The following is a 26,087-nucleotide window of genomic DNA, read 5'->3' as shown; positions in this document are numbered from 1 at the left end:
GAGGGTGCGGACCTCTGGCACGCGCCCTCCCAGGGCATGGACGGGGGTGGCTGGTCTTGCGTGTGTGCGCACGCACACACACTCACCACATGCTCCAGGCTGGTGGTGGAAGGCCCGTCCCGGCTTCACCGCCAGCGAGCGGGCGCCTGCTGTCGGTCTCGCCCGCCCGCCTCCGAGGAGGAGTTGGCTGCACCGACCTGGAGCGCTTCTCGGCTCCTTTGCTGGCCAATGGCGTGGGGCAGGGCGGCTCTGGGTGTCACCCCCCTCAGGGTGTCACCCGGGTGCGGTCTGCACCCTCCGCACCCCGGTAGTGATGCCCCTGGTCTTGGGTGGCTATATAGAAGAAACAGACAAAACCCTCAGGAAGTTCACATTTTTGCACATACAGTACAATCATCTTTCAGACACATTCTTGTGTAATTGCTAACGAACAAGGTCTTCCTTGATTATGAATTTGTAATGGTGATATTGGTGCTATGATATTGTAGCAGAATATATGTTGGAGATGATTATAATTTCTTTCTAATATTTCCATCTGTCTGTTAAGATTAGCAAGCCAATTTTTTAAAAAAGTAAACCCATTTCCAACCTGTGTGGTACCATGATCTTCTCCAGTGCATATTTTATAGAGTATTGGATTTGTGTTCCCTGTAACCATTTCAATGTACATTAAAATGGACACTTTTTAAAAATTGTTGTGATGTTCTTTATTTTATTTTCTAATTTTAAAATGGCGGAATGCTAATTGAAGCAGCATTTCATATATTAATCTACTATAGCTCTTTAAATCAGATCTGGAGAATCTTTTTCCTGTCAAAGGTTTCATTCCTGTGGGGCAATCTGTTGGGGGCAGCGTATGGGGCAAAGCTAAGATGCTAAGACCGTGTACACTAGTCCTGAGCACTTGGGAGATTAAAAAAATTATACACACACAAACACATAGAGCTGTCTAGACACTGAAATGAAAGACACCAATAAATTGGACAAATTCTGCACCAGGCTGGGGCAACAGTGACTAGTAATGTCACCACACCAATAGAGGCCAGTAAGTATTATGCATTTCTCCTCAAATCACCTGTGTAATGGGGAGGAAGCTCAAATTTCAGGTGTGCAGGAGAAGAGTTCAAGCAATAGTTATTGCCAATTCATTTTATCTGGTATTTACTGCCTGGGAGGGAAGCTCAAAAGCATGTGATTTTGACTTTGAGTGGGGTCACTCTGAGTGTTATTTCCTGCATTCTTAGATTAAATTTGAGCTATGTCACTCAGACGTTAAGCCTGTTGCAAAGGGCAAGATTTCACACCATAATAAGGCTAAGGAAGAACATACCTGGGAATATGGCAGGGGAGGGAAACCATCCTGCAGGTCTCATTAAGTTCAGCATGGGTCCCAATGTGGCCCATGCGGCTGTTTCCCCCCTATTTATTTATTATTTATTTATTAATTTATATCCCGCCTTTCTTTTCATGATAGAAACCCAAGGTGGCTTACATATGGTTCCCAGGTGGTGTCCCATCCAGGCACTGACCAGATCTGACCCTGCTTAGCTTCAGCAGGGTGCTGACCTCGTGCCTTCAGACCATAGCCTGGGACCATCATATGTGGTGCCAGGTGTGGACATGGCCACAAAAGAACAATTGGGTGCTTAAAGTGAATTCCTGACTGTTTCTTTGCAAGTGGGGCTTCCTCACAATGTCAGTCAGTGCGGACAGTAAGCCCCTCTGGGTCAGCTGTACTAGTGCAGCTGAGGAGAATTACTGTTTCAGCAAGCCCTTTTGAAGTTATTTTACAAGTGCAGTTTGGATTCAAACAAGAGTTCAAAGGAACTCACTGTAACCACTGATCAGTGGTTACAGCAAATCCCTTTGAACGTTGACAGTTGGCCTGGATCCAGCCCACAGGCCAGATCCAGTTCCCCACCCCTGGAATATGAAATTCCTTTCCTCACCAATACCTGCACCACACCTCATACTTCTGGTAACTGAAGACAGGTCTTCCATGAAGAGTGAAGAGCGCTCTGCCTTGGAGGTCCTGCTTCTCTCCTGCCTAACAGCCAACGATGGATCCATGCATTTTATTTCAGTGACAGAGCCCATGCTTTCCATGGAAACATTTACAAGTTCAATTCGCAGCATATCCAGCTATGGCTGGGAAAGATCTGTGACTGAAGTCCTGCAGAGGCGCTACCCATCATTGTTGACAGTACTGGGCTAGATGGGCCAGTGGTCTGACTTGGTGTAAGATCCCTGATTACATTTTGAGCCCATCTAAATTGGCTCTTACATCAAATTCTGGAAGTTAATTGTGTGGTGAAGTATAAGTGGACTCGAGTCCATGAAAGCTTATGCCATTAAAAAATGTGTTAGTTTTCAAGGTGCCACAAGACTCCTCGCTGATTTTGCTGTAACACATTAACATGGCTACCTCTCTAGAACAGGATAAAAGCTGACATCTCCAGATTGTCTTCTATATTATTACTTGCCTCCGTTATATGCTTTATTGGGGTAGGTTAGTGGTTATGAATAAAAATGTTGAATGAAACAATTGAGCAACACAAGGTGTTGTTAGGAGAAGATAAAAGGTTCAACTATCATGTTATCTTTGTATCAACAGCAGGAACTAAATTTGGAAGGGTTTGTTTGTCCTGGAACCTTCCTCTTAGCATATTTTATTCACAATTGAGAACTTCTTAACCTCTGGACTTTCTTTAATTAGATCTTAACCTTCAGAGAGCAAGATAGAAGCACAAAATGGAAAACCATCGTTTATATCTGCAGATAATAAACTTGATTTGTATTATATTAAGTAGAAGGCTAAACTAGTGAGAGACCTGAAAAACAGGGTATAAATCTAAGAAATCAATTTCCAAAATCCCACCAGACGCCCTATGTATTATGGAAGACGTTTTCTATGAAGTATTTCCCTCAGTAATGGAAAATTATAGTTTGTCACCCTATTTCAGACGAGTTTATGGAAATAAATGTTCTCAATAGCCTTATGTTAAACTCTTTCCCCATCTCCCGGTCCGGTCCTCAAATTTAATTAACTCAGTCCTTAATCTGGGAGATGACTTTTTCTGTCTCTTCCCTTTACAGCAGCCGCCTCCTTCCTGCTTTACCCGAACCCTGAAACTCTGTCCTACTGAGGGCCTTGTCACGCACCTCACAGGAAATAGCCCCTGTATCAGGGAGGCCTCGCTGCCGTTCTACCTTCCTCCTTTGGACGCGCCACAGGTTCCCTTCAGGCTGCCTGGAGGAGGCTTTCGCGACCTCCCCCTCGCTCCAGCTGTGCATAGAGGCACTGCAGCCAGGCAGCCATCGGCCGGCCCCGCCTTGTCCCGCCTCCGGAGCTACGAAGGGGTCGCGGCAGTGCTCAGGAGGAAGACGAACGCGAGCGAAAGCGGGCTAAAAAGGGAGAGGGGCTCGCCCCGTCTCCTCGGCCAGAAAAGCGCCAGCGAGATGTCTCACGGGGTGCGGGTGATCCGCACCGACGCCAGCAGCGGGAGCGCCTCCGCACCGTCTTCTGCTTTCGGGTCGGACTCCGGGTTGCTGGATAGAGGCTACGCGGGCTCTTACTCAGCCATGCTGAAAGTGGCCCAAATGGTAAGGGCAAGGCGGGGTCGGCGGGGTCAAGAGAGACGTGTAGTGGCCGAGGCAGCAGCAGCAGCGGGTCCTTCTCTCACTCACTCCTTCCCTCAAGTTTCCCCGCCTGGTTTCTAAATTCTTTGCTACGCCGTCTAACTCAAGCGAGAAGGATTTTGCGTTTGCAAGTTTCCTAAATCTGGCGCTGCTCACTTGCTCGCTGCTGTCGTAGGCAAAGTGCTGCACGTGTTATTGCCACAAGCCCTTTCCTCTCCAGGAATTAACTGGCGCCACGTTCCCCCGCTGAACACGCGAAGTCCTGTTAAGGACAAGAGGCTGTTGGTGGTGTGATTCCCTCCGGCTTTGGTTAACGTGCTTGTGCTGGGGAGTGGGGGAAGTTGAGCTGTTGCTGCTGCTGCTTTTAAAATTGATGGTGGTTGAAATTCTGATTAACTGCTTTTCCGTGCTTTTCAACTTTGCTCTGTAAATCGCCTTGTGCCGTGAAAGGCAGGTTTGGCATTCACGTAATAAATAAACTAATATGTGGGGTGCCTTTCACAGTAGTGGCTCGTGAACCATTGGGGTTGGTAGGGCAGCAGGCAGGGAGACCCAACAGTGGAGGGAACCAGAGCCAATGAGAGGCAGAGCCCACCCCTTAACTGGTTGTAAGCAAAGAAGGCAGATCGGTGAGGGGTAGCTGAGCCTGGGCAGACTGGGGGGCAGTGTCCTATTTGCCCTGATGGACCTGCCTCCACATCTGCTGCCTTTCTCTCCCTACGAATAGTCTAAGGAGGCCTCTAAGCAGGGAAGGGCCCCTAAGCAGGGAAGGGCAAGGCAATGAGCACAAAGGCAGCATCTCTCTCTTTCACACAAGACCAGGAGATGAGGAACCTTTTTTTCCCCCCAACCTAAGGACCACATTCCCTTGTGGGCAACCTTCCAAGAGCAGCACAGCAGTGGCAAGAGGTAAAAATGGCCAGTGTCATGGATATGATTATTTCCTTTGTACAGGAATACTCTGCATTAACGTACGCAATGGGTCCAGAGCAAATACGTAAACCGAAAATGTACTTAAAGTGAAGCAGTACCTTTTTCCACTTATCAATGCATATACTGCACTGCAATCGTCATATACAGGCATAACTGATGTAAATAATGCATTTATAACTAAAATAAACACAGTAGGCCTTACTTTAAGAAAAAGGTTATAGTTGGAAACTGATCGGGCGGTGGCGTCATGCTGTTAAGTGTCCGTTCTTGTGAAGCGAGCGTACGTAAACGGGAATGGTGCTACTGTAAATATGTCCATACTCGCGAGTGTCCGTAAAGTGAAGGTCCATATAGCGGGGTATTCCTGTGCACTAAGCTACATTCCAGCAATACAAAAGCCAGAGGATTCTGTACATTTGTACACAGTCTTCTGTCCAGGCAAGCAAGAGACGTTGTCATAGTTCAAAGACACATTCTGGCCAGGCAAAAACACTCAAGGAGGGTGCAAAACAAGGCCAGTGAGGCATGTGACGTGGGAAGGTGGCATGGCCTGGGGAGAGTCCCCACCCCTGCCTTAGACATTGGCTAATTCTTTCTTGTTAAGGATGAGGTTACTACTGCTTGACGTTGCTTCACCTTACCGTTTTCCTAAACAGAACATATTTATATCCACCCTTTCTCCAAGAAGCAAATTGTGGCAGCTTATACAGGTTGTTCTATTTTTCTCAATTCATCAGGTGTGACAAGTTGAACCTGGGAACTGGCAATCGGTCCATGGTTTGTCAATGAATTTCATGATGAGTGAGAATATGATCCTAGGACTTAAAAGTCAAAATTTAGGGTTTTATCCAACTAAATTCTGGTTGGAGCAGATTCACTAAAATTAATAGACATAACTTAGTAATGTCCATTAATTTCAATGGGTCTGCTTTGAGTATGTTGGATACAACTCTCAGTCTGCTCCACCCCTTTAGCTCATGCTTAATTAATTAAAATATTTATAAGCTGCTTCTCTAGTTGCTCAAAGTGATTTGTAAACCAACAATAAAAAATACAGATAAATCAACACCAATAAAATCCAATAATCAAACTAAACAATCAGAGAGAGACTTAATCAAAAACCAACCCATCCCAAAAAGTGTTACAGCCCTTGTGAAAAGCAGTCATATTTCTGTTTAGATGCCCTGGAAAACTACAAATGGCTGCGACTTACCAGTATGCCTTAACTGTTTGATAAATGAAGTAACTTGGGACATATGTAGGGCTATCACACTTGAACGGCTTTCTACTTGCGTTTTCCTATGTGAAAGTGCTTTCCATGTAGGAAATACATCATTTGTTAAATAGTCAAGAATATTATTTGGAAATGTGGAGGAGGGGATTTGCACGTTCTGCGATCAGTCCCCTCTTGCTTAGTTTTCCAATGGTACTTTTGCCTGGCAAAGCTGTTCACAAGAAGACAGACATCATTATAGAAAATTAGTGTAAATAACTATTTTGTGCCAACAGGAGTGGAAGGTGTTTTTTTAAAAAAAATACAGTATGTCTAATAAGGAGCAGTGAGTAGTACTATTCAGTTAGGTTATTAGTGTTAGGTACATTCTTCTTTTTTTGGTAAGTGTTTGTCTGCTGGCTCCTGGACAGATGGTAAGAATAGGCAATTCTCTCACTGGGCCATTTTAGATGTTAGACCGAGGTAAATCCAAATTTGCTTATGAGGATATGCTCAATAGAAAGCCTTTGCAAGCACGTTTGTTGCATTTACAGCATATTCTGAAATTAATTAGGGTCACGCTTGATGCAACAGAGCAGCCATATTAGTTTATTCAAACATTTGCCCCATTCTAATTTTAGCATCAAAAAGGGAGCTGAGCTCCCTCTTCCCTGTAAGAAGAATCCTTCTGGATCCTACCAAAGGTTCATCTAGTCCAGCATACTTTCCCTACTGTCTCTGTGCTCTTGTCACTTCTGGTAATTTTCCTCCCAGTTGATCTGACTTCTGATAACAGGACACCAGGGAGGTAAGGCAAGGAGGAAGAAGAGGGTTCATCCCTTCTCACTCATGCTCCTTCAGACCCAACCCATCCCCCACTTTTTATACCTGAATGGAGCAGTCACATAAAGAACAAATGTGCCTTTCTCTTGTTTGGTTGAAAACATAGTTTTTATTCCTAGATGATAGCAGGGATCAAATTGGCTTTTTTTCCTTGCCTACTGAGGTTTTCCACACACACTGGTTTAGATTTCAAGAACCATTAGCAGGAGAAACTATGTTAGTACTGTTCAGTTGAACTCATCGGTAAGAGCTAACAAAAGACTACTTGCGGTGCAGCAGCACAATTTACAAGGATGGCATAGGTTGATAGTATGAGAAACGGAGAGTAAGAAAAATAGAGGCTGTAGCATATAACCTTTTAGTGGGCCATTAAAAGGTCTTGAGAGAATGCATATGCAAGTTCTTACACAAGAGCATGTGGAAACAGAAGCACTTCTCTGGAGTGACTCTTCTCAAACTGCTCTTCTTTTAAATAGGAAACGGACTCTTTGATGAGTGGAAAAGTATTTTCACTAGGGCACCTTTGAAACCCAGCCTACCTTTGTTTTGTATTTGTTATGCAATTTGTCGCCTAGAGTGACTTCGGCCAGATAGGCGACACAAAAATTAAATTATTATTATTTTATTTTTTTTATTTTATGCACATTGAGGCTAAAGCAATTTGTCTTTTGTTTTGAAGGATTGTTTTAACAGCAATTGCATTAAAAATCATCACTCAAGAGAGACAACATTTTTGCAATAATCTTTTCCCATGTGAGGTGTACCTCTGTACCTGTTTAAGCTGCTCAAGGTTTTTCTTGTTGTGCTCAAAATGTAAAACAAATTCAGTAGGGTTTTTTTTTTTTAAAAAAGAAGGAATTTATAAATATTGAAAGATTTGCAATAATTTGGGTAGCATTGTAAACATTAGTGAACTTCTATGATAGACAGCACATTCGTCTGAGTTATAACAGGAAGACTCAAAAGTGTGTTTCCTGTTTAAAACACAGACTGGAAACTGAGGTGTTTTACTGTCAACTAGTTCCTCTAAACTTGCAAATGAACAGTACAAGCTAGAGAAAGTATTGCACATGTTTTTCTCTGCTTTGGTTTTGTGTAATGCCCTCATCTGTGCCCTGCGCCTAGCAAAAGTTCTGGGCCAGGCGGGACACAGTGGCATCTCGTAGAGGACACCCTCCCCTTTCCTGGAGTATATGATTTGTCCTGGCCCAGAGCAGATTTTGGGATGGGCACCCCCAGTTCCTTATTTTTCCTGCACATTTTTCTCTGCTTTGGTTTTGCATAGATGCCCTCCTCCATGCCCTGCGCGTAGCAGAAGCTCTGGGCTAGGCGGGAGGCAGTGGCATCTCATAGAGGACACCCTCCCCTTTCCTGGGGTATATGATTTGTCCTGGCCCAGAGCAGATTTTAGGGTGGGCACCCCCAGTTCCTTATTTTTTCCAGCACGTTTTTCTCTGCTTTGGTTTTGCATAGATGCCCTTCTCCGTGCCCTGCGCGTAGCAGAAGCTCTGGGCCAGACAGGACACAGTGGCATCTCATAGAGGACACCCTCCCCTTTCCTGGGGTATATGATTTGTCCTGGCCCAGAGCAGATTTTGGGGTGGGCACCCCCAGCTACTTATTTTTTATGATTTTATGACATCATTATGTATTTATGATAGTATCAGAAGCCTGATGACTTTGATTGCATAAATTTATTATTACTATTGACGGGGAGAGTCCTCTGATCACAGTGATATATCATACAGGGTACCCCAATGTATATGTTGGGGTTCAGAGACATGTTAATTTTGGCTTGAAGTTGCTGTAGCTGTCAACTTTTCTTCTTTTTTTAGCGTTTTGAACTTTCAAGCAAATAAGGAACTGGGAACTAGGAACCAACTTCAGCATCATCAGTGTTGTGAATATCATCACAGAAGGCTGAATGGGTGTTTTAACAGCTTCTGTAAAAGTTTTGGAGATTCTAGCAATGGGACGGTGGACTTTTCCATGGCTTCATATTATTTAAGTCACATGTGAAATGTTTGGCTGAACGATATGTATCAAATTACATGTATCAAAATTCAGGATGCCATGCATGTAATTGTTTGCTATTTTAAAAAAAAACATGCAAAGGTATATTGCTGCACTGTCCAATTTAATTTTCTGTGTTTTTCTTTACTATATCTGCTCAGTAAATTTATTTATTTATTGTTTTTCTTCGCACAATAACTTTGGATTTTTGCAGTTCTTATTCTGTTCTGCTCTGTCAGTGTGGGCATATGAACACATCTTAAACATTTTCTCTTTGGCATTAATTATCTCAGGCTACAACTCGGTACACATTTACCTGGGAGTGCACAACCAGGAATCATCCAGTGAAGCTAAATGGTGGGGAATTCAGAGCAGAGGAAAAGTACTTCTTCATACAGCACATAGTTAAACTATGGAGTTTGCTACCACAAGACGTAGCATTGCCACCAAACTGGATGGCTTTAGAAAAGGTTTAGACAAATTCATGGAGGGTATGGCTCTCAGTGAGTACTAGTGATCTGTGCTACCTCCAGTGTTGGAGGCAATGTGTCTCTGAAAACCAGGTGCTGGGGAGCACAACTGACTTGCTTGTCGTATGTTTGTGCCAATGTATTCCCCCCTCCTATATAGTTTTGTTATCTAAACTTTGAGTTTCATACTTTTAGCTGGAATTGTTTTCATCTGTTCAACTCTTCAAAAATGCTATTTTAATTCTGAGCATTTTATTGAAGTCAGAACTTAGTTTTTCTTGCATTCTCAACCAATCACCCTTTTGCCTTTCAGTTATTGCTGCTGATTGGATTCATCTGCATAAGATCTTCACGGTGGATAGATCACAGTACATACACCTACTTTGAAATTATCTCCATGTATGACTTAGTTATGATTCTAATTTTCTACATTGTCTACATCTTCAGAATTTACCGAATGCTGGCCTGCATCAACTGGCCACTTGCAGTAAGTTCCTGTCATAATTAAAATAACTTTTGTTTCTAATTTCCAGAGGGCTAACTGGTTTTAATAAATTGCACCATGGCACTTGTAAAAACTAACAAAACTTCTTTTTTAAAAAAATTAGTAAAACTGTGGGGTGAAAAGACCATGAAATGTGATAGTAAGAGCTAGGCCAAGTCCAAATGTATATAAAATTAAATCTGAGTGATCAGCTCTCAGTTATACATGTCCACAGTAAGAAAGAGATAAATAGGAACCTCTGGGTTCCTTCTTCTCCTCCCCCCCCGCCCCCACTTGCAGGTCCTTTCTTGGGAACTTCTGGATTGGCAGGATTCCCATGACTCCAGACTGCACCAGGGCTTTGAAATGTGATGTACTCTGCAATCTGCATTTGTAGCTGGAGCAGATACATGTGTGTTGGCTGAGCTGCTTGACTGCCATGGTGATCCAATTTAGCTATCAGTTTCTAATATGATTTATTCTACATCAACAAAAATTGTTGATTTTTGTCTTCTTTGAATTTATTGTTGGCTTGCTTGTCTCCACACACCCAGTACTTTGTATTTTGATATTTTGAATGTTCGTTGCGAGCCACTTTGGGCACAGCATGCTGTAGAAAGGTGGCATAAACTGAATCAATCAGTTTGTGTACATTGTTGCAGACTATAGTGTAGAAGCATGATGGTGGCATTTCCACCTCCTAATTTAGCCCAACCTTTCCTGCTGCAACCATTGCTCAGCATCCACTAGGCAGGTGAACCTAGCCCATCTCTCCCATTTGCTCTTCAGTGACAAGAGCCAAGTGTTCCACACCCTCTCCCTTGTGAAATCACAGATAAAAAGCAAATTTGTTATAGAATCTTTATGGCACAGTGGGGGGGGGAGTGTATTAAGAGCACTCAAATTAGTAGCCAGGAGAATAAAACATCTCACACACTTTGGGACTGTCTAGAAAAAAAGAGAGAGAAATTAGTAATATTGTGACATCAGCTGATGTCTTCTCTATTGTACTGTAAAGTCCCATGCTACTTACAGCTGAACTTTGTAGTATGTATGTTTCTGAAACAAACCTCCAGGCACAACTTCAGAAACCAAGTGGAGGTTATGACATTAAAATGCTTATCTGTCTTAAAATGCCTCCCTTTTGAATATCAAAAAATAGCATGTTGAGGAGAAAGCTAAGCCCATCTCGATGGCAGGCTAACTTTCCACAATAGCATTCAAACATGTGGTTCTCTATATGCCTTTTATTAGCACTATCTCTTAAGAGCTGCACTGTGTGCTATTTCTACACTAATTCATATTTCAACTGTACTTTTTTGGGGGGAGATGAAACAGGCGGTTAATATGATCTTGAGCATGCTCTCCAGCATTGTGGCTCCTTTGTATTCTGGGGAGCTTCAGGCTATGAGCAAGGACTAGAGCACAAGTAGCACAAGTCTCATTCCGAAGCCAACCAAACACTGGTTGGTGCACACAATTATGCCTACCATGTGGCAGTGCAGGCTATGAAGAAGGCTCACTTCGCACCTTGCATTGCATCCTCTAGTAACCAGCCAGCTGAGTTATTTCAAACAGTTTGAAGGTTACTGACTCCCGCTGTGGGGGAGGGGCCTCTGGAGCATTTGAGGACCCTCTATGACCAACTGGCTACTCAGTTTGAGGATAACGTCGCTTGACTTTGGAGTAACCTTGACTCTGCTGTTGTTGCAGTTTCAGATAAAGTACCCAATTCTGGAGTTGGTGTTGCGTTGTGGGATCAGTTTCAGCCTATTCAGTCAGCTGATATGGACAAGGTGCTGGCAACTACACATCCAACAATGTACCTTCTTAACCTCTGTCCCTCCTAGCTTATTAACCCCTCTAGCAGAGGGGTTTGACTGGTTGGGTCCAGACTATGGTTAATGCTTCATTGGAGGAGCGGGTCATCCCTGTGGCCTTGAAAGAGGCAGTGGTGAGGACACACCTAAAGAATCTGGCCCTGGACCTCTTGTATTGGAATAACTATCAACCAGTCACAAATACCCCTTGCTTGGGGAAGGTGATGGAGAGAATAGGGGTGGGGCAGCTGTAGGCATTTTTGGATAACACGGATTATCTAGATCATTTCGAATCTGGGTTTAGGCCTGGGCATGGGACTGAGTCCGTCTTGATTGCCCTGATGGATGACCTCTGTAGAGAGCAGAACAAGGGGAGTGCGACCTTGCTCCTGATTCTCGGTCTGTCTCTGGCGTTCAATACCATTGACCACAGTATCCCCCTGGACTGGCTCTGTGGAATGGGAATTGAGGGCACCGTGTTACAGTAGTTCCAGTCCTATCTACAGGACCGAATCCAAAGAGTAGCATTGGGTGGTTGTTTTTTGGCCCCCTGGCAGTTGTGCTATGGGGTGATGCAGGGCATCCTCTTATCCCCAATGCTATTTAATATCTATATGATGCCAGTAGGAGTAGGCATTAGAAGTTGTGGAGCAAGGTGTCATCAGTATGCTGGGTCTTGACCAGTGTCTGAACACAGTGGTGGGATGGATGAAGGAAAATAAACTGAGCTTGAATTCTGGAAGGATGGGAGGCACTGTCGTTGAGTGGTTCCTGTGTCTGAGAAATTGGTCGATTGCCTGCCTTGAATGGGGTAGGACTCCCTCTGAAAGAGTAGGTATGTAATCTGGGGATGCTTCTGGATCCAGCTTTGTCACTAGAGGCCCAGGTAGTCTTAATGGCTAGAAGTGCCTTTTATCAGTTGCACTTGGTGAGACAACTATGACCATTCCTCAGCTGGGAGAACTTGGCCACAGTAGTTCAGGCATTGATGACTTCAGGACTTGATTACTGCAGTGCACTGTGTGTGGGACTTCACTTGCACTTGGTCTGGAAACTTAAATTAGTGCAGAATACTGACTTGCTGACAGATTACTGACAGGTGAGACCATGTCAGCATATAACACCTCTGCTCAGAGATCTGTACTGGTTGCCAATTTGTTACCAGACTAAGTTCAAGGTGTTACTACTAGTACATAGAGTCCTTAACCGCTTGGGACCAGTTTACTTGCGGGACTGCCTTACCCCATATGTGGCCACTTGAGCACTTTGCTTTGTGGTACAGGCAGTGTTACAGGTGACACATAATACTCGTTCAACGCTTCTAAGAAATCATTTATTTACTATGGCAGCGCTTATTCTTTGGAACTCCCTGCCTACTGACATCAGGCAGGTGCTTTTCCTTAATTCCTTTTCGCACCTGCTTAAAGCTATTCTGTTTTGGCAAGCCTTTCCAGACACCTAGATGTGGATCTGTTTTAATTTTTTTAGTTAATAGCTGTTTTAATTGTTTTAAATATGTTAATTACTTGGTTTTAACTGTTTTACTGATAATTTTAACAATTTTTATAAACTGCTTAGAGGTCTTTACCTTCAAGCAGTATATAAATTTTGTTATATAATAAATAAAATAAATTTATTCCATTGTTACCTTGCCATTCATGCAAGTTGCTCAGGATAGTGTACATGGTTCTATGAGAAAATGTGCTCATTTGTGCAGATCTAACATCTTTCAGAGGCATCAGATTGGCCACTTTGAAAAGAAGGATACAGGGCAATTCTTATGCTCTTAGATGCCCTTCCAAGGGATTCTGTGTATCCTGAGCTTAATAGCGGACATTTCTAGCCCTTGGGTGGTATTCTTTATTAATTAATTTTTGAGATCTATATCGCGCCCTTCCTCTCAGTAGGAGCCCAGGGCGGCAAATAAAAACACTAAAAATATTCTAAAACATAAAAACAGACTTTAAAATATATTAAAACAAAACATCTTTAAAAACATTTTTAAAAAGCTTTAAAACACATTAAAAAGCAGTTACAACACAGGCTGGGATAAGGTCTCTACTTAAAAGGCTTGTTGAAAGAGGAAGGTCTTCAGTAGGCACCAAAAAGATAACAGAGATGGTGCCTGTCTAATATTTAAGGGGAGGGAATTTCAAAGGATGTGCAACTACACTAAAGGTCCGCTTCTTATGTTGTGCAGAACAAGCCTCCTGATAAGATGGTATCTGCAGGAGTCCCTCACCTGCAGAGCGCAGTGATCGACGGGGTATATAAGGGGTAAGACAGTCTTTCAGGTATCCTGGTCCCAAGCTGTATAGGGCTTTGTAGTCTTTCTGCCACATTTTGCACCAGCTGCAGCTTCCAGACCAACCTCAGGGGAAGCCCCACATAGAGCATATTACAGAAATCCAGCCTGGACATTACCAGTGCATGGACAACAGTGGTCAGGCTATCCCGGTCCAGAAATGGTTGCAGCTGTCTTACCAGCTAAAGCTGGTAAAAGGCACTCCTAGCCATGGAGATCACCTGGGCCCCTAGCAACAAAGATGGACCCAGGAGTACCCCCAGACTACGGACCTGCTCTTTCAGAGAGAGTACGACCTCATAAAAACCAGGCAACTGACCAAGTATATGAACTTGGGAACTACCAACCCACAATGCCTCTGTCTTGCTAGGATTCAGACTCAGTCCCTTGGCCCTCATCCAGCTCACCACCATGTCCAGGCACGAGTCCAGGGCTTGCATGGCCTTTCCTGATTCAGATGTTATGGAGAAACAGAGTTGGGTATCATCAGTGTACTGCTGACACCTTGCCCCAAATCTCCTGATGACTGCTCCCAAGGGCTTCATATAGATGTTAAACAGCACTGGGGACAAGATGGTGCCCTGAGGCACCCCACAGCACAACTGCCAGAGGGCCGTAAGACAATCATCCAATGATATTCTCTGAAAACAACCCTGCAGATAGGAGCGGAACCACTGTAAAACAGTGCCTCTGATACCCATCTCACCAAGTCGGCCCAGAAGGATACCATGGTCAATGGTATCAAAAGCCACTGAGAGATCAAGTAAGAATAACTTGGTTGCACTCCCTCTGTTCTTCTCCCAATAGAGGTTATCCATCAGGGCGATGAAGATCAATTCAGTCCCATAACCATGCCTGAACCTAGACTGGAATGGGGCAAGACTATCTGTTTCATCCAAGAGTACTTGCAATTGCTGCGCCACAACCCTCTCAATCACCTTCCCTAAAAATGAGGTATTTGCAACCAGGCAGTAGTTGTCACAAACTTATGGGTCCAGGGTGGGCTTTTTCAGGAGTGGGAAGATCAATGCCTCTTTCAGGATGGCTGGAACCACTCCCTCTGCAATGATGTGTTGACCACACCCTGGATCCACTCAATTAACCCCCCTCAGCAAGCTTTAATAAGCCAAGAAGGGCAAGGGTTGAGAGGACATGTTGCTGGCCACATTGTCACAAGCACCTTATCCATGTCATCAGGCTGCATCAACTGAAACCAATCCCAAGAAGTTGCAGCAGATGTTGCTCTGGACACCTTACTGGGGACTACAGTATATGTGAATGGGACATCAAGATTGCTACAGAGGCAAGCAACTTTACCCTCAAAGTGCCTTGCAAACAATTCACAGTGGGCCTCTGAAGGGTCTAAAACTCCATTTCCTGGAGTTGATGTCAACTCCTAACAATATGGAAAAGCTCCACTGGTCAGCTACTTGAGGATGCAATGGTGGCAGAGAAGTAGGCCTTCTTTGCCGCCCTCACCACCACACAGTAGGCATGGTTATGATGTTTTACTCATGCCCAATCAGGCTCGCAGCATGTCTTTCACCACTTGCGCTCTAGCCATCATCCAGCATTAGCTCACTGGCATAGCAAGGTGCAAACCACGTTCCACAATGCCAGAGGGGGCACCAAGGGGCAACTGTGTCAAGAGCCCGATGTGCCTCGCTGTACCACAGCGTGACAAGGACTTCAGCAAGATCACCTGCTCTTTCTACAGGGAACTCCCCCAGGGCATCCAGGAATCCTGTGGATTCCTTTAATCTCCGGGGGCAGACCATCTTAATCTGTCCGCCACCTCTGCAGGGGAGGATCAGAGCCGTAAGTCTAAACTTCACCAAGAAGTGGTCTGACAATGTGGTGACATCCACACACACCCCATGTTCAGACCACCCCTTCCTCCATCTGGAGCAAAACCCAAGTGGAGGGTGTGCCCTGCCCTATGCAGCGGGCTGGTGACAACTTGAGACAGTCCTATGGTCGTCATGGAGGCCATGAAGTCCTGAGCTGGAACACTAGAAGCAGCCTCAGCATGGACATTAAAATCACCCAGGACTATCATTTTGGGCTCCTCCAATACCACAGCCAAGATGGCCTCCGCCAGCTCGGTGAGAGAAGCTGCCAGGCAGCAGGGTGGATGGTACACCAGCAGGAGCCCTAGTTTTACGTTTCCTTAGCCCAACACCAGGTCCAAGCCCTCCAGGACTGAGTGGTTTCCTCATGACACAGATAGAAGTTCTGTAGGCCACAGCAACTCCTCCCCCCCATCCCTGCAGCCTATGGTGGTATTGCACCGAGTATCCAGATGGACAAAGCTGGGTCAGATCAACTCCTCCCAGCTCACCCACCCAGGTCTCAATAATGCACACAAAATCGGCACCTTCATCCATTATCAGATCATGATGAGTGTGGTCTTATTGTGTACTGATCTGGCGTTAAACAACAGCACACACAGGCCAGTGGGCACAGCAGATGAGCAACGAGGAACCTATTCATGAGAGGAGTGGGAGAGAGGAACAAAGTGTATATAGCCTTGCCCTTGTCTTCTATGGTAGTTCACCACCTTCCCATGGCTATACCTCCTTCTACACATGATCACTGAAATTGGGGTGGTATCAACCATGTTCATCCTTACTAAGACTCCTCCTAAACACCTGATATGGACCCAACAAGAGCCCACCAACAAAACCTATGTGAACTAGTTATCCCAGTAGGCCTCTGAGAGAATTGGGGACAGTCAGACCCACTCAGCTTCCACACGGGGCACATCTACTGCTCCCTATATCACACCCAGAGAGGGCCAGCCTTCTTCCAGTTGCAAACTCTCACTCTGAAGGCATCTGGAGACTTTCTCGTATCATTCAGTTCACTGCACAGACTCTCACCCTGTGCAGGAACTACACATGTGCCATACACCCTCCCTCCTACCAATCTCCCCTGGATTGTTTTTTTTAAAAAATAGGGGGTAGTACCCTGGCCCTCAGAACTTCCTCCAGTGGCGACCCCGCCAGCGGCAGACCACCGCCCAAGGGCAGCTGGGCTTTAATGTGCTCTGATCCAGCCAGGAGCTGATGCAAGAGGCTGCCACGTTGACTGCAGCATCTCTCTGGAGCCAGGGTCAGGCAAGGGGCCAGTCCTTACAGCACTTACCTGGGACCTCATCTGTCTCAAGATATAGCAACCCAGAGGAGCAAGCAAGCAAGTACCCAAATGCTCAGGTACTCACTCCCAGGGCAGGTCTTCTCCACTCCTATAGTGCTGCAGCTGTTTCCCCAGGTGTTCCTTCCAACACTAGTCCTGTTCGGAGTAGACCTACTTATGTTAATGGACATGACTAACTTAGGTTCATTAATTTCATTGGATCTATTCTGAGTAGGATGTAGTTGGATACAATCCCTTGTGTCATAATATTTGGAATTATAGCTGTAGTATCTCTGTTAGTTCTGAAATCAGATGTATTCATTATTATATTTATATGCTATCTTTCCTCCCAGGAGCTCAAAGTGGCATAAATGGTTCTCTCCCTCTTCATTTTATCCTCACAACAACCTGTCAGGAAAGTTAGGCTAAGAGACAGTGACCAGCCGAAAGTTACCCAGTGAACCTCATGGCTGAGTTGAGATTTGAACCCTGGTCTCCCAGGTTCTAGTGCAACACTAAATACTAAACCAGTGGTTACCAAACTTTTGTTCTCCATGGACAACTTGAAAATTGCTGAGGGTCTTGGCAGACCACTTAAATGATTTTTCTGCCAGTTGTAGCAGTTGTAATGAGCTGTACTAGATGCTGTATGATTTTTAATTGTATTTTTATGGCTTATTTTGTTTCTTATATATTGTAACTTACTGTATTATAATTTGAATTCTTGTGGCTTCAGCCAATTCTCTCTGGTCCTCTGCATGTATTGCTTTCCCATTTATTTACTCTTCACTAATGCTCTGGGTATTTCTGTCCCAGAGCAAAATGGTAATTGGGACATGTCAAGATAGTTTCCTGAGCTACTGGTTGCATGCTGAAGTGGTAGTACAGAGGGTGCAGAAAATGTTTTGTAGGGAAGATCAGGGTCCCCTGTGCTCACCATATAAAGTTTTTGGGTGTGGATGCAGCTCAACAGTAGAGGACATGTTGTTCTGCATGTAGAAGACCACAGTTTCAGTCCCTGGGATCTCCACCAAAAAGGATCTTAGGTAGCGGTCCTAGGAAAGACTCTACTTTTGAGAAGAGACAAACACAGAGCTACATGTACCAGTATAAGGCAGCTTCATATGTTCAACAAAGCCAGCCATGTTCAATGCATGACTTGTAGCTATCTCATTCTAGCCCATGAGGATTGGCGGAGGAGTAGCGTGGACTGTACATTTTGAAGTGCAGGAAATGAAGGCTTTGATAATGTGCAGGAACTCAAAAAGGGCTTGTTGGGGGGGCAATGGGAGGTGTATGTGATAGTCTTATCTGTTTTAGCAGAGTGTCAAATTTGATTGTCTTTCATCCAAGAAATGTGTTTTTATGCCAGAAATAATAGTTTCATGTTTACTTTTTCACATGTGATTTAAAGCAAATATAATTCATTGGCTGGCACTGGGGCTGCTTTAGATGAGCCTTATTGAAATGTTCCTTTCATAATGTTCTCTTCAAAACTGGATTGTGCTTGTTTCTTTTCAGGAGTTTCTTCATTACCTAATAGGTACCGCCCTGCTTCTCATTGCATCTATTGTGGTGGCAGCAAAAAGCTCCTATTCAGCAGGTCTTGCAGCTGGAGCGGTGAGGCTACTTTTTAAAAAAAAAAAAAGTAAAAGGAATTACTTTTACATTGTCGCTGGTGCAGTCTGATTTTAGGGTAGATCCCAAGCTTTTCTTCATAATCTGCTCTTGATATGTGTGTAAGGAGAAGCTGTAGTCTATACCACAATTTGGGATTTGCCACTACTTGTGCTCCACATCTTGGTTTAAGTGAGTGTTGGACAGCTTTAGACAAAACCTTGTGTACCTTCAGAGGTACGTTTTTATGCAGTTAGCCAAGGCAAGTCTTGAAGTCTGCCTTCTCCTACCATTGTCCCAGTTCTCATTAATTATTGGAGCCGCATTAGTTTACTTTTTAGCAGAGGTGTGCAGCGACCACAAGATTCACCTTATCACTGTATAGTTTAGAAGCAGCCCGGTCTGTTTTGGATTTGCTCTGTGTCATTTTGATTGGTTCTTTGGGTCAGAATTGGGTCTGTTAAATGTGAAGCTCTGTTTCACCCCAATTGATTATAATGGAAAATCTAAAATTGGCTATAACTTTCCCCCACCTTTTCACATAAGTGAATCAAATGTGCAGACAAAGGAGCCCCTCCAGAGTGGATTTAGCCTGCTACATTTCAGGCAGATCCATCGAGGATATTTTGTGCTGGAAACTTTTAAAGTTTTTTTTTTAAGTTTCTAACTTTATTTTCTGCCAGCACTGGATGCATATTGCAGGTATAGTCACCCCTCCTGAGGGAATGTGGCCTGTCTAATTTCAAAAAGATAAGTCCAGTGGTTCTCCCATAACTTTATACTTTATTATATCTTTATACCTTTTTTGGGGGGGGGAGAATAGAATTTGCATTCCCTCCCCTATTTTTTATGGGCAATCAGTATTGAAAGCTAGGGACATGAGAGAAGTGCCCCGGGTAAAAAACCTGTGAAAGTTCAGCCAAATAGGTTCAGGGGGCTCTAGGTGCTTTTACCTTCATTATAAAAAATTCAGATTTGTTCTCCCACCACCACCCCTTCCTGGAAGTACCCTCTGTGGAAGAGAGAGCGAACTATGATTTCTTAATTGTTAAGAGAAAGAACAATTGGAAAATAACTTGGCTGTTTGCACAGCAATCACAGCCAAAGCTCAAGGAAGTACAGCCCACATGTTTACTTCCACGTCCCTTCCCAAAATTACTAGGGAAATAATTCACTGTGATTAAAAGCTAGACCTGTCCATCAAAACTAAAGATACTCCTCCCCTCTCTCCACCCCCTTCCCTCTTCTTTTATATTACTGATTTCAATGGAATCTTTAGAAGAGACATTCACATTGGATTGAGTGCATGGTCCTCGCATTGCCAGACCTTTTCCCCCACAATCACAAGGACTATAAATGTTGCCCATTTTAAATGATGAGGTTCTATCAAAACTCCGCCTCTGCAGCATGGGGCTATTGGGGCCATGCACATTTCAAAGCTTCTTGGTCATACTAACAGCCAGTGTGGTATAGTGGTTAGAATGTTGGACTAGGATCTGGGAGACCAGGGTTTGAATCTCCACTCAGCCATGAAGCTCACTGGGTGACCTTAGGCCAGTCATTGCCTCTCAGCCTAACCTACCTCACAAGACTGTTGTGGGGATTAATGAGGAGGGGGAAAACCATGCACACCACCTTGAGCTCCTTGGAGAAAAGGTAGGATATAAATAAATAACTGCTTATGATCACTTTTTTTGGCTCCATAATTAGCTGGTAACATGGAGTACATGAGTCCAACACACAGTGTTCATAAAGCAGCATCTTAAACTAGACACTTAATTTGTACTGCACAGGATCTGTCACCTTGATGCATGCAGTTGAACAGAGGGTTGTATTCAACTAAGTCCTGCTCAGAGTAGACTCACTGAAATTAATGAACCTAAGTTAGCATATTAACTTCAATGAGCATTGAATACCACCCAGAATCCTTAGTGGATCAATTTTAAATAGTAGGGGTATGGAATACATTGGATTCTCTCTGCTAGATGCTTTAATTATTGTACGGCTCTTTTTGTTTTTAAACAGGCCTTTGGCTTCTTAGCTTCATTTCTGTGTATCTTAAGTATATGGCTATCCTACAAAGTCTCTTGTGTCACTCAATCAACAGGTAAGTATCTAATCAATTAATTTGCACTAACCATATCTGCATTGCATATCTAACTCACATTGTCTAAACATGGGATGGCCAGTTGGTACCTCATAAGCAGAATTAGGCATGTTACACATTTGTTCAGCTCTCATAACCTCTTAATGATGTCTCATCAAGTATGTTAGAGGAGAATGACTTCCAGCGATGGAAGTGGTTTGATTCAGTGAAGATTGGAGTACCTTGACTAATCTCTATTCCAATCATCTGTAAGAGCTGATGGTGCCTGATTACAGATATGGGTAACAAGCAAGAGCTTCTTAGATGATGAAGACAAAACCAACCCAATACATTGTCCTCCCTCTATGCTCTTAGCTTGGCAGTGACATCAAAATCATGGACAGTCTGGGCAATGAGAAACTTAAGCTTTGTTCATGCTTATTCTCTGGCTCTTGCAACCTAGATTCTAAACTGTGTTACAAAACAGGCGTGATTTAGGTACTTCATGCCTATAGTGGCTGCAATGTTCTCAGTTATACATTTGAGCCAAGCCATCTCACATTTAAATGTTAGTACTGACTCACCGATACCACTGTAGCTTTCTCCACTGATTCCCTTCATGATAAGACATTCTTCGCCTGTTAGCATAAACTCAGCTCCTTTAAAGTTCCATCTCATGTAGAGATATCTCTGATTTTATACACGCTACTCATAAGAAATGACTTATAACAATCATATGAGTGATTTTTTAAAGCCTGTCTTTCTGCTCATCAGCTGCTTTGAACACAGAAAAGATGGGATAAAATATTTTAAATAAATATTTAAATTTTAGTTGGGGACCTTTCTAAAATTCTTTGAACATGCTTGTTTATATATTTTTTTAAAAAAATTACTCATGCCTGAATATTTTCCCTCATTATATATTAATTTTCTCCAGTTACCTTTATCTTTTAGGAATTAGACAAAAATAATGTAGTTTGGTATTGTTTGTATATAAATAAATACTTTAGGTCCAGCATTGATAATATTTGTATCACATCTATACAGGCGGGGCTCTCACAGTAGAGACATTAATGCAGACAGATGGGGGGGAGCTTGAACCAACCAAATAGTCATTCTAAGGATGTGGAAAAAAGAAATCTATTGTATTTTCATTTCCCAAACATTTACAGAGCTTTTCTTTTAGAACAGATGAGTTTGTTTTGTGAGCTGCCTAGAGAATTAAGTTATGGGGCCACTATATAAATTTTGTCAGTAATTTGTTTCAGTCTCTTTCTTTCTCTCTCTCTCTTTAAGATGCTGCTGTGTGAGTCTTTGGCACTCAAGGTGTACACACCAAATTGTGGAAATCATATGCTAAGACAGCAAATGCATTCAAGATGGAATTTTGTACTGGTGACCTTTTAAAGGGCTTGCTTTGTATGACTCCTGAAACCTTTTACTAAGTGGACTGACCACCAGACTGCTCTGTTCTTACACTCCTCATACTTGTTTGTCCAAACTGGAAGCAGAACCAGCATTCTCTACTCTGCATTGTCTTAATACCTGTTGCCTGCCACGTGTACTCCACCTGCCAAAATTCTTGGGGCCCATAAGAATGGCTGTTCCTAAGTGTTGATTCTTTTCTTTTTCTTTCTTTAAACAAAGGGAGACCAGAGTTCAAATCCCTGCTTAGCCATGAAGCTCACTGGGTGACCTTGGAGTAGTCACTGTCCGTCAGCCTAACCTACCTCACGGGATTGTTGTGAGGATAAAATGGAGAGGGGGAGAACCATTTATGCCACCTTGAGCTCATTGAAGGAAAGGTGGGATATAAATGTAATGATGATGATAATTCTCCCTCCCCCCTCTTCACACTGATAGCACTAAAACCACCTGCATATAGGATCTGAATTAGGACCTGCATAAAAAGCTTGAAGGTGGAAAATGTACTCTGCTTCCTTTCATCTACAGTGGGCAAAAGCTGCAAATTCACCATGAACCAGTAGCTGTTATATATCAAGTTAGACCTGCAAAGTCTATTGCTTACCTTGCCTGACTTTTGGTCCCTGATGTCAGAAAAGGCATTTTATCATTTATGTTTTGACTGGCTTACTGTGAATATTTCCTCAGAAGTGAAACAGGTTTTTTGTTGTGTGTTATAGTGTTTATGTTTTCATTTTAGGTATTTTTATTCATGACAAAGTAATTTTGAATCTATGTTATACCTCAAACACGTAGCACCCTGTAGACTAAAACCAACATCTCTTTCTCAGTATTGATCTATGTTGCTGGGCATTATTAATACAAGTCTCTGTGAAGAAGACCTTGTTTGGCTGGAAAGGCCCCACCTAACTGGAGTCAATCTTATTTTGCATTAGAAACAAACAGTTAATTTGTTATGGGGAATTCTTATGGCAGTTACTTCAAAAGAAGCAATATCTCTTCTAGAGTGCTTATTTCCACAATGTTCAAAATGCCATTTTTGTCAGTAGGGATTCCATTGCACTATTGGATGGTGCTTAGAATATTGCTGATGTTTTTTAAACTTGCTTAAGGGGTGAGTGAGCCCCTGCTGTAGCATGGAAATAGTCATGCAACCTTTAAACCAAACAAACAAAGGGGTGGGGGCAAACATCAGTTTCAGGTAATGCTCTTTGTGGACTTTGTTGCTCTCTTCCCTCTCTCCCCACATCAGTTTGCTGTATCTCTTTGCCAGCAGGGTTAATACCTGTCTGCACCCCGCCCCCAAGGCTAAAACAATAAAACCCATAGAAGGCTGAATCAGTGGTGCAAGTATAACTTCACTGGGAAAGGGCCAGGCTTCTTATTTGGAAAGACCATGGAAATATGGAGGACATGCTAAAAACAAGTTAGTGTTAAGACTGCAATTAACATGTGGACTCTGATAAAATAAGAGATGACCAAGTATGTAAGGAGATAATATCCTATTCTTAACTTCTAAAGAGAGAGATGTTAGCATCTTTGACTTCTATCTATTTGTGGCTATGGGCTAGCAAATGGTTTCTTAGTAGTAATAACTATGCATTCCCTCAGCTCTTATTCTGATGCAGGATGTTTAAGCCCACTGCCCCACTTCTGTTTTGTGTAGTACCTGGCTTACTTATGCTAAGTAAATGTTTAACGGCAATTGGCCAGCCCCAATTAAGTTAGCAGCATAAAAGCAGGATGCTCTGCGCTAAACGGAGCAGTCTTTGTTATCCCTGTTGGTGTTAATAAGAAAGTGAGTCAATATATAAAATGCTAGAAATGTTAACTTTTCAGTTATAGTCTATCAGTGTTCCAAGCAAAAGTCAGAGCAAGATGTTGTTACAGGATTGACTTAGCACAGCAATGAGCAGTGAAACAGTAGACAAAGATAAGAAAGTTGGGGTGCTGCTACAGGCTTACTTGGTGGATGACTTCATTTGCATCAGCTGAGACCATCTGGACATGATGAAGTTATTATTAATTTCATTTGTTGGTCACCTCATACCCAATAGGCTCCAGGTGACTTACAACAGATTTAAAAACATAATATTAAAAACTTAAAATCCTACCAAAAGAAATCCTACCAAGGGAAACTAAGACAGTACACCTCAAGGACCAATGGCCTGAGTGAAAATGAAGGTTTTTGCCTAGCACCTAAAGATGGATAAAGAAGGTGCCAGACATGCCTCCCTTGAGAAAGCATTCCGTAGCTGGGGGACACCAATAAAAAGGCCGGTTCTCATGTTGCAAGCCTCAGAGTCTCTGGGGCAGGGGGGGATACAAATAAGGGGCTCAAATGAAGAGCATAGGATCTGAGTTGCTTTATGTAGGGAGCAGCACTCCTTGAGGTATTGGGGTCCTGAGCCGCAGAAGGCTTTATAGGTCAAAACCATCACTTTGAATTGAGCCTGGAAATTAATTGGTAGCCAATGCAGCTATACCAGAATTGGTGTTGTGTACCAACAGTCTTACCCCAGTCAGCAGTATAGCTGCCAAAATCTGCACTAGCTGGAATTTCTGAACTGTCTTCAAAGGGAGCGCACATATAACACATTGCGGTTGTGTAACCTAGAGGTTATCAGAGCATAGACAAAGTTAGGCTTTCCCTGTCCCAATAGGGGCACGGTTGGAACTTCCAGGAGACTGGGGAAGAGGACTCACCATCATTGCCCTTCCCAACATTTCCCTTTTGCTGCTGGTAGTCCCCCTCTGGAGGAGAGGGAGCCAGCTATAAGTCGTAAAACCACAATGTCAACATATGTACGTGTGAATTCCAGATGTGTGTATACTGCAAGTGACCCATAACATACTCAGAGCTAACAGGACCTTTTACTGGAGTTAAAACCACATGTTACCCATATATGTATATAATCCACTTGCAATCCAACAAGAAAGCACACAAAAGATAAAGGTAAATTTTATTTAAAAGAGAAATAGGAAGAACGTAGCATTCATTTACAAAGAAATTGCGAGCAACATCTAGCTAAATGCATTCATTCAATTGATAGATCTTCAGAAGTTATAGATGTGTTACATCCAAGATTCCATAGATTTGCACCCAAGAGAAGGAAAAGCAGAGAAATAAAAATGTTAGTGTAATACCTTTCCTGTAGAAATGCTGGGACTCAAAGGCAGGAATGAGGCTTTGTATCAAGCTCAGGAACCAAGCTCTGCCTGCAGTGTAACCTAGAGCTAGACATGAGAGGTCTCACCGTTCCAAGGTCCAGATGTCCTGTGTTGTGAAGCAGGGAGGAATTCATGGAGGCCCCAAAGATGATGTGATGAAACTCATGGATATTCAACTGATAATGGTTTTTATCATTTCAGCTAGTACACCAGCTGCACCCATACCTGGTCAAGGAAGCTGAGGTCACAGTAATATGAGCCTTAGTTCCATCGGCCAGATAGGCGACACATAAATTAAATTTATTATTATTATTATTATTATTATCCGTAACAAATTACTGCAGCATGCTTCATGGGGGACTGCCTGTTGAAAACTGATTGGAAACTACAACTGGCCCACAAAGCAGATTCAAGGTTTTTAACTGGGATTGGCCAATTGGTGCATATAACCCTATTTCTTAACCAACAATTCAGTGCATTGGTTTTGACCTTTAAAGCCCTAAATAGTTTTGAACTAAGATATTGTAAGGATCTCATACTCCCTATGCTCCTATTATTCCCTATACTCTGAACATGAGCTGAGGCCCTGCTTTGTATTCCCCCACTGTTGGACTGCCATGGCAGGTGGGGAGGTAGGTACATAGGACAGGGTCTTTTTTGTGGTGGCATTAAGATTATGGAACTCCCTCCTTAGTGAAGCTCACCTTCCTGACCTTCCTGAAATTTTAAAAGATATTTAAAAAACCTCCAGACAATTCTCTTTTGGAGGGCTTTTGATTTGTAGTAATCTTCACATCTTCATCAATGCTTCTGGTTCTTTTTCCAGGTCTTTGCTACTTTTATCAACTGTTTTTATGTGAAATTGTACATTTTTATTTTGTTTCATAGCACTTTTAATGTTTTTAGTCACCTTGTAAATCTACAAGATAT

General features: G+C 43.1%; 1 protein-coding gene and 1 long non-coding RNA gene across 4 annotated transcripts in view; one reads left to right on the top strand and one right to left on the bottom strand.

The window, feature by feature from the left end:
- Positions 1-4,092, bottom strand: part of LOC133365404 (uncharacterized) — a 13,859-nt gene extending 9,767 nt beyond the window's left edge. The window contains exon 1 of the long non-coding RNA XR_009758203.1: positions 3,163-4,092. This is a non-coding gene — a long non-coding RNA (uncharacterized LOC133365404). The remainder of the gene's footprint in view (positions 1-3,162) is intronic.
- On the top strand, positions 3,157-26,087 carry CMTM7 (CKLF like MARVEL transmembrane domain containing 7). 3 transcript variants are annotated; one of them, XM_061587233.1, is made up of 6 exons: positions 3,517-3,603; positions 8,464-8,743; positions 9,425-9,598; positions 18,380-18,478; positions 20,501-20,582; positions 21,858-26,087. In XM_061587233.1, the coding sequence occupies exons 2-6, from the start codon at positions 8,666-8,668 to the stop codon at positions 21,869-21,871; spliced, it is 447 nt and encodes a 148-aa protein (XP_061443217.1). In that variant the 5' UTR covers positions 3,517-3,603; positions 8,464-8,665; the 3' UTR covers positions 21,872-26,087. The 3 variants fall into 3 exon arrangements, with proteins under 3 accessions (XP_061443218.1, XP_061443216.1, XP_061443217.1); XM_061587232.1 differs by lacking the exon at positions 8,464-8,743 and having other exon boundaries at positions 3,158-3,603; positions 21,858-26,086; XM_061587234.1 differs by lacking the exons at positions 8,464-8,743; positions 18,380-18,478 and having other exon boundaries at positions 3,157-3,603; positions 21,858-26,086.

Source organism: Rhineura floridana, chromosome 10 (assembly GCF_030035675.1).
Source record: "Rhineura floridana isolate rRhiFlo1 chromosome 10, rRhiFlo1.hap2, whole genome shotgun sequence".
NCBI lineage: Eukaryota > Metazoa > Chordata > Lepidosauria > Squamata > Rhineuridae > Rhineura > Rhineura floridana.
This window is presented reverse-complemented; position numbering and strand designations above follow the sequence as displayed.

Coding starts and splice junctions, on each gene's coding strand:
- CMTM7 (XM_061587232.1), top strand. CDS start 3,460: ATGTCTCACGGGGTGCGGGTGATCCGCACCGACGCCAGCAGCGGGAGC. Junction 3,604..9,424: donor TGCTGAAAGTGGCCCAAATG/GTAAGGGCAAGG, acceptor TTTGCCTTTCAG/TTATTGCTGCTGATTGGATT. Junction 18,479..20,500: donor CAGGTCTTGCAGCTGGAGCG/GTGAGGCTACTT, acceptor GTTTTTAAACAG/GCCTTTGGCTTCTTAGCTTC.